The 8670-nt window shown below is 38.4% G+C and overlaps 1 protein-coding gene across 1 annotated transcript; it reads left to right on the top strand.

Annotated features, from left to right (window-relative positions):
- Window positions 1–2496: 2496 nt before the first annotated feature.
- LOC149297841 (neuropeptide Y receptor type 2-like) lies at window positions 2497–3633 on the top strand. Its single transcript, XM_089488060.1, has one exon. It carries the CDS (start codon window positions 2497–2499, stop codon window positions 3631–3633), a length of 1137 nt encoding a protein of 378 aa, XP_089344186.1.
- The last annotated feature ends 5037 nt before the right edge of the window (window positions 3634–8670 follow it).

The raw sequence follows: 8670 nt of genomic DNA, 5'->3' as shown, positions 1-8670 counted from the left end.
TTTGCTACAGTTCAATGTTGCCTTTCCTAGGTGGACACTAATGTGATTGGTATGACCGTGCTTTCATCTACAAGAGTCTTCCAAGGCTAGCTAGAAAAAATAGCAGACGATCATGCATAGGTGAGTATTCATAGGTAACAGGAATACATTCTAAAGTTACTATTGAACTTTTTGTGGAAAATATTACATGCATATGTCTTACAGCCATAGGAGAATAACGAAAAAGATATAAAAGTACACAATATCACGAAAGGTATGTGGACCTTATGCCTATATGAGTTTGTTGGACATCCAATTCCAAAACCATGGGTATTTATATGGAGTTGTTTGCAGCTAAAACACCCTCCACTCTAATGGAAAGCCTTTCCAAAAGATTTTGGATTGTGTCTAATAAAATTTTTGCCCAATCAGCCAAAAGAGTATTTGTGATGTTGGAAAATAATGCTTGGCACGCAATTGGTGTTCCAATTCATCACAAAGGCATTCAATGGGGTTATGGTTATGGCTTTGTGAAGGTCACTCAAGCTCTTTAGCAGCATGCCCTGGGCAGGCAAGTAGTTTTTGGTCATGCCCCTTCCCAATTCATTTAAGGCTGCCTGGGTCTGGCCCTGCCACCACATCCAGTTAACCAACACCATGAATCCACTCCTTCTGAAGAGGAAAAACTATGAGTAACCTCCACAATCTACACTGGGAAATTCTCTGGTATGGTGATGCATTAGATCTGTAAAAAAAAGGTGATATGTATACTGAGGCTTGTGAAAGTCCTTATTATATTTGGGACATTTAGTAAAACCAAGATTGTTGAGTATTAACCATATTAACCTGCCAATTTCACTTAAAACATTTACAAGTTCAAACAGTCTGGCAGTCTGATGATGTGTAACAGCTATTTAGTTATACCATACACAGAAATCAATATTCTGCCTCAGAGGTTCTTTTTCAAGACTTCATTCGTGTCGTAAGGTTTGTGCCTCTCCGTTGGGTTTTGTTGACTGTTCTGTAAATTCTCGATGTGTGAAAGCTGGGGGAACCCAGCCATAATATAACCCTGTAAAGAAAAATCAAATAGTTTATGAGATATGAGCAGGATCGTTTAAACTCCTCTATAAAAATCCTTTATAAATGTCTGCATGTCCGTGTTCTTGCTTGGGGTACATTCAAATGTGTTTTCTGGGATTTACAACTCACAGGATGCCAGAGGCTGGCATTCATTAATCTTTGAGACATTGTAACAGTAAACCAGTGAAACTAATTTTCCTAGAGCCCTTTGAGGCTTCCCCTGCTGATATCCTACACTTATTCTGTAAATGAATCTAAAATCTTTTCACACCTTTTCATAAAGGTGTTTGTGTGTGTTATCACATCCACTGAAGATAATTAAATACAGTAGTATTAGTGCAGATGCAATATTCCCTGCAGGTATCTTTAATTTCCTTTCATCTTTTTTTTTAACCAATTCCGATTACAAGAAGTCTCATCCTAATATAACACTCTTAGGATTTAGCTTATATGTAAGATTAGACCTATATGTTTCTACAGGCTCCTGGTGTATGAGAGTAGGAGATATATAAAAGAGGTCATGTCATTATGTCTGAATTGATGGTCAAAACAAATGTAATTAAGATGCTCCAACAACACAACATATTGCTGGTAAGATTTGATTAACCTTTCGGGGCCACTAGGCAAATGGATTTTGACCCCACTAAAAAACACCCCGTATTTCTCCAACATCTGTGTGAGTGACTGCTAATGTTGTGGATGGGACACTGTACAAGCTGTTCAGCTCTGAAGACACCAATTGCAGACCTGACAGTATGTTTTTGATAAATTGGACAATTCTCTTGGTGGGTATGTGGATAACAATACTTTAAAACTTTGCATTGCTTTTTATAAATAACCCACACTGGGGTTTTCTAAACAAATACTAATAACATAAATGAGTGGTTGATAATTTAGCGAAATTGATTATTTCCTGTTACCAGGGCCAAGCCTAGGATCACTGATGCCTAGGTGCAAAAATTATTGTGGCGCCCCAGGTGGGTGTGGCAATATTGCTAATCCCTCCCCTTAATAAATATAACACCTCTTTAACCACACCTATTTTCTATGGCAACCACTCCACCTCTTTGGGCCCCCCGACTCCACCATGTAACATGTCACTCACTTCCCACAGTGCCGGTTTTGCACGTAAACAGTTCATCAGTGTCATATTTACCCCCAAACTGCTTGTCAGTGATATCTTTTTCATGAGCATCCGCTCGCCTCCACTCTCCCTCCTCAGCAAAGCCCTGTCTGCTACTTAATCCTTAGTCTTTAGTTGAAAAAGTTTTGAAGTTTGAAAATAATTAGGCGATAAGAAAGTTGACATTATGATCTATATAATTAGATATATATATATATTCCATGTACTGTTATATTTTATGCCAATTTTTAGACTGTATTTTCTTCTGTCCTTAGGTGTAATAAAAGTGACATCTGAATATTAAGTATATGATGGGAACTTTAAAGCAAAGCAACATAACAGAAGACCTGGTCTTAAGAGGATGGCATTCAAAAAGTATTACCCAACCAATTCAGAATCCTGGCTCCAGTAGTCTTATGATGGACAGTACCAAGATACTTGGAGTCCAAGTCATCCTCATTGCTGCTTACTCTTTGATTATACTTCTTGGTCTAATTGGCAACTCCCTGGTTATTTACATGATCGTGAAATACAAAAACATGAGGACTGTTACTAACCTTTTCATTGCCAATCTAGCAGTTGCCGATCTTATGGTAGACAGCCTCTGTTTGCCATTTACTCTAGTCTACACACTACAAGACGAGTGGAAATTTGGATTGGTCTTATGCCATTTGTTTCCTTACGCTCAGGCTATGAGTGTCAATGTCTCCACACTTACCTTAATAGTCATTGCCTTAGATAGATATTGGTGTATTGTCTTCCACCTAAACAGCCGGATCTCTAAGAATTTCAGTGTTTTAATTATAACAGTTACTTGGTTGGCAGCTGCCATCTTTGCTATTCCATTGGCTGTTTTTCGAGAATATAGGTATGAGGACTTGCCATCCATCAACTTAAAGATTGCAGTATGCACTGAAAAGTGGCCCTCAAACAACAGTAGGGATGCAATTATTTATAGTTTATCCATGCTTGTTCTTCAGTATGTTTTGCCCCTTGCTGTCATCTGTTATGCCTATGTCAGAATTTGGTTGAAGCTGAAGAATCACATCAGCCCAACACCCAGAAGTGACAACCACCAGAGAAGAAGGAACACTACCAAGATGCTGGTAATGATGGTGGTCGTGTTTGCAGTTTGCTGGCTTCCATTCCATGTCTTCCAGTTGGCAATTGACCTGGATTGGGCATTGGTCTTTCATGAATATAAGCTTCTTTACACTATTTTTCACGTGATTGCAATGTGTTCAACATTTGCCAATCCTTTGCTTTACGGTTGGATGAATAAAAACTACAGGAATGGATTCCTAATGGTTTTTGGTTGTAAGAACAAGCTGAAGAACTGCCAAGCTGAGGGATCACTCCGAGGACATTCCTATACTTTCCGCGCTACAACGTTTCATGGAAGCTTCCGCAATGCTGGTGAAAATGGACAGCCACCCACAGAGGTCTAACTGTAACAAGAGGCCATGGTTTTTATTTGCTGTTTTGTGACTGTACTTAATAAATGAGACTTATGTTCTTTAAGAAGTTATGAATGTTTTTTAAGAAAGTGGTACGTAACAAAGTATTGTTTTGATAGACAAATTAGCCAATTAAAAGAGCATTATTAGGAAAAAAAACGAATCCACGGCTTGTGTGAAATCAAAACTGAAACATTGTAAAATAGTTTAGACACCTGTAAATAACATCATTCTAATACAGTATTAAGTTTCATAATAATGAAAAAGAAGAAAAAAGTGCTGTGCAGAAAAAAGTGCTCATAAAAACAGAGATTGCACCTACTTCTCAAACACAAATAATAAACCCAAATAATTAATATTGGGTGAGCAATTCAAAATACAGATTCCAACATCAATATCACTATACAATGTCCTCCACTAATACTGCCCCCTTGGTAAATATGAGCAATGTGAAAAATTGTCTTTATAGTTTACCCTTTTGATATTTTCTTCTAAAGATACACAAAAATACTCTGATCTCATGGATAAACCTGTATTGCTTTATCTTAAAAAAATAATTAAAATGATTACTATGTATTTTGAATTGCTCACCCTATATTGATCATTTAGGTTTATACAGTATTGCAAGGTCACAAAAACCCATCCTTTGGTGATGTAGTTTTAGAACTTTCATGCTTTACCTGACAATGAATATGAGATAAAGGTTACCGTTTCATTATGCAAAGCCCCAAAATAAATGAACAAGCAGAACAAGCTGGTGTGGGCTTGGGACAGGCTCAAACCTATCTTCTGAATTGGCCTGGTCAGTTAGGAGCCGAACCAACTAAACCACCTTCTACCTCAATGTTGCGGATGGAACTATGCATCCTCTCACTAGCAAACCGTGGAACTTTCCAGTGCTGGTCCCCATAGGTCTCACTGGTGGGGAGGAAGCATGGGTTTTAGCTGAGAAGGTGTGACCAGACATGTGTTAGTGCGGAGATTGCCCTCAACAGCTGAGGATACACAAAATTCCAAACCTGTTACCCTTAAGGAATGGTACTGTGCTGCCCTGTTTTTAAGTTTTGGAGAGGTGGGGAAGTTCTGAATTTGCTAAAGGATATTTCCAAAGTGCTAGTGCAATATGAACATACTGATTTCCCATAAGTTTCAATGCTACCGAAACCCGAAGTTTTAAGACACTATTACCATATTATCACTTTTTACCAAAGCTTTTATTGTGCTTTCTACTGTTGAACAATAGAAATGCTATCATTTCAAACAAACATTATGCATTCCTTAAGTCAGGTGGGCTGTTAAACCAATGGAGGTCTGGGCTGCAACAAGTTTGTGCTATTGTAGCTCTCATGTGGACATCTTGCAATGCTGTGCAGCTGAGGGCAACAAGTTGTCTCTTTGGGTAAGGTGGGAAAGTGGCCATGCCTCTGGTCCATTGACTTTCAACACAGGCCTTCCCCTCCCCTTGCCAAACCCCCCAACATAGGTGTCTAATGTGGACACCTGAAATGTTAGTGGTATGCATTAATATACAGTTAGCACATTGTTAAACATAAGCTTGTTTGAGCAGGGCTTCCCTCTTGTTTTGCTGTAGTTGATATGTTCTGCTTTTCCTCTTGTACAGTGCTGCATCATTTGATGCAGTGTGTGGCGTGTGGTCTAAGCACTGACAGACTGACCCCCCACCCCTTCAACCTCCGCAGCAATGCTGGCAGCACTCATACGTCTATTTCCCAAAGACAACTTCTGGATATGACGCTGAGCACAGGCACTCAACTTCTTTGGTCAACCATGGCGAGGCCTGTTCTGAGTGGAACCTGTCCTGTGAAACCGCTGTATGGTGTTGCCCACTGTGCTGCAGCTCAGTTTCAGGGTTTTGCCAATCTTCTTATAGCCTAGGTCATCTTTATGTAGAGCAACAATTATTTTTTCAGCTCCTCAGAGAGTTCTTTGCCATGAGCTGCCATGTTGGACTTCCAGTGACCAGTATGAGAGAGTGTGAGAGTGATACCACACCTGCTCCCCATTCACACCTGAGACCTTGTAACACTAACGAGTCACATGACTAATGGCTAATTGGGCCCAATTTGGACATTTCTACTTAGGAGTGTGGAAAGTTCCACTTTTGTTGCCAAGGTTTAGACATTAACGGCTGTGTGTTGAGTTATTCTGATGGGAAAAGCAAATTTACACTGTTATACAGGCTGTACACTCACTACTTTACATTGTAGCAGAGGGTCATTTCTTCAGTGCTGTCACATGAAAAGATGTAATAAAATATTTACAAAAATGTGAGGGGGGTACTCACTTTTGTGAGATACTGTATATAAATCAATAAATAAATGAAGGTTTTACCTTATTTAGGAAGGCTTTACCTTATATAGGAAGGGCTGGAGCCTTGCTCTACAGACTTAACCCCTTAAGGACAATGGGCGGTCCCTAAACCCATTGAAAACAATGCATTTTGAGCCCGAACATGTACGGGCTTTGTCATTAAGGGGTTAATAAATATGACAACGGATCTTCTCCATATGTATACATACCACTTTGCTTTTATTCTTCATTTGAATTATGGTATAGTTCAGTAGCAGTAGGCTGATCTGACAGTAATACTTTATTTTTTGCTTACGCCAGTGTGTACAATTTAATAAACATATTTGTTAAATCCAAAAGGAATTTTTGGATTTTTAAGCGTCAATTTTATTCTGTTGTATATACTTTTATTTTCAGTATTGGTGATATTTATTAGAATTTCTCGGTAAGTGCCCCATTTTTTAAGTTTGCTGCTTTCTTCAATAAGAAAGAAAATCATTTTCTACACATTGGTTTTAAATTTCCTGATTTGACAAAGGAAGAAGATTGACAAGATGATGTTTGAGCTTTTATTGTCTTCATCTACACGAGTGCAATACTTTAATTATATAGCCCTTCTTATATTGAACCTTTACACTATATAAGGTTTTTATTTTTGGTGGAGTATATTACAGTAGCACAAAAGAAGATTTTGCTTCTAAAGACACCTATGTGAGTGCAACATTTAAAGCACATTATCCTTGTTTATGGAACCACTACACTATATAGAGAATATACAGTATGTTTTCTGTTTTTTATGGTTCCACACTCTTCAGGTTGACTGAAGAAAAATCCATCACTATATATGAGTGCAAACATTGCAACTTATAATATATATATATATATAGAAATAGACATATAATCAAACAGTAATAAAGCCTGCACTCACGGTCTTCAATAGTACTTAGCTTTTATTGCAAGATGCTAAAATATCGATATTTCAGTCCAACTTGTGGACTTTCATCAGGACAAGCAATTAAACAGGTGCAAAATGAATCTTTGAATGCCCTGTAGTAAAGGGAAGGACTTACCCCTATTCCACACTTTGTGCACAGAATATATTATATATTGTATACACTCTTCTAGGTATGGTAGTGTGAAGGGCAGCTTTAGATGCCTAATGCTCCTATTAACCCAATGGTAAATCTGACTGAATTGAAAGATGCAGGAAAGGTAAGGAGGTATGGGAGGCAGGAGGTATGTATGTTTGTATGTGAGCATGGATGTATATGTATAAGTGTATGTGAGCATGGATGTCAAGTTTATGTATTATCCACCTAGATTGTAAGTTCCCACGGGAACAGGGCCCTCCATTGCTCTTGTATCTGTATGTCAATTGCTGTATTGTACTTGTTGTCATCTTGTACAGCGCTGCAGAATCTGTTGGCACTTTATAAATAAAGTATAATAATAATAATGTGGGAAGGGATGTCTATGAATAACTTTATGTTACCATGAATGTAGAAGTATAAGAGTGTGTGAGCATGGATGTGGATGTGTAAGTGTGAGCATAGATATGTGTGTGATGCAGCGTGTGTTAGCATGAGTAGTATCAGAGGGCTTGAGTGTGTGTTAGAATAAGTATGTGTAAATTTGTGTAATTGTGTTATACTGTATGTGTGCCATAATGTATGTTTAAGGGGGCAAGGGGCAGTGATGGCACAAAGAAGCTGTTTGGGGGCAAGGATGGAACAGATAAGCTGTTTGGGGGCACTGACAAGCTGGAGCAAAGATTGCACGGGCAGGCTGTATGGGGCACTGATAAGCTGCTTAGGGCAAATATGGCACTCACAAGCTGTTTGGGTGCAAATGTGACACTGTGGGACATGTTGCTTGGTGAACTTTGGGGGCCCTAGGGCAAGTTTCACACCGGGCCCTGCAGTTTCTTGATGTGCCTTGACTGCATTTAGATACAAAAGTGTAAAATTCAGCAAAGTAGGTATAACATTATTATTATAACTGAGCTAATGTCCTTTAAAATACAATTTTATTACAGCGTATGTAACAGGCTTGAAAGAATAATGAATTCATAAACAAATGGCTTTTATCTTGGTGCTGTAGACATTCTCCTTGCTCTAATACATCTGTGCTCACGTGGACTGCAAGTAATGATTTCATGGCATTTAAACACACTCTACACCCAAGCCTACGAAAATGCAAGATATGGAATGTACAAACTATGTTATCTGTTGAGAACACCTTTCCCTGTTCCTGCTGCTCTAAATGATCTCACCAGCTGCTGCTAAGGGAGAACAAGTGGACAAGACCCACCATGATTTTTTATTCCCTAGAAGAGCTTTTCCTGTTGCAAAATATCTCTATGATGAATGAGCTGTTACACACATAAATATATTTTTATTTTTCTATGTATGTGTGCTATGCCTATTTTTTCTAGTAGTTACTGCGGTGTTGCTGAGAAATTTGACTTTTTTTTACTGTAAACGTTGCACTACCTTTCTCAAATGTGCAGAAGCATAAAACATAATCAAAATAATAATAAAAAAAATGTCATGTGGACATAGCATGTAATTTTGGCTAGCTGTTGAAATCCTTACACAAATCTCTATTTACCCTTTCTCTCATGTGTTTCAAGGTTCTGTTGTCTCTCATGTATTTCTCTTCCTTCCCCATCTTTCCTTCTTAATTCTTCTCTCCTTTCTTGTAGCTCGAGCCCATTCT

Source organism: Sceloporus occidentalis, unplaced genomic scaffold, assembly GCF_023333645.1.
Source record: "Sceloporus occidentalis isolate IW3139 unplaced genomic scaffold, rSceOcc1.0.p SCAF_36, whole genome shotgun sequence".
Taxonomy (NCBI): Eukaryota; Metazoa; Chordata; class Lepidosauria; order Squamata; family Phrynosomatidae; genus Sceloporus; species Sceloporus occidentalis.
The sequence above is the reverse complement of the archived record's forward strand: the minus strand, read 5'-3'. Positions and strand labels throughout refer to the sequence as shown.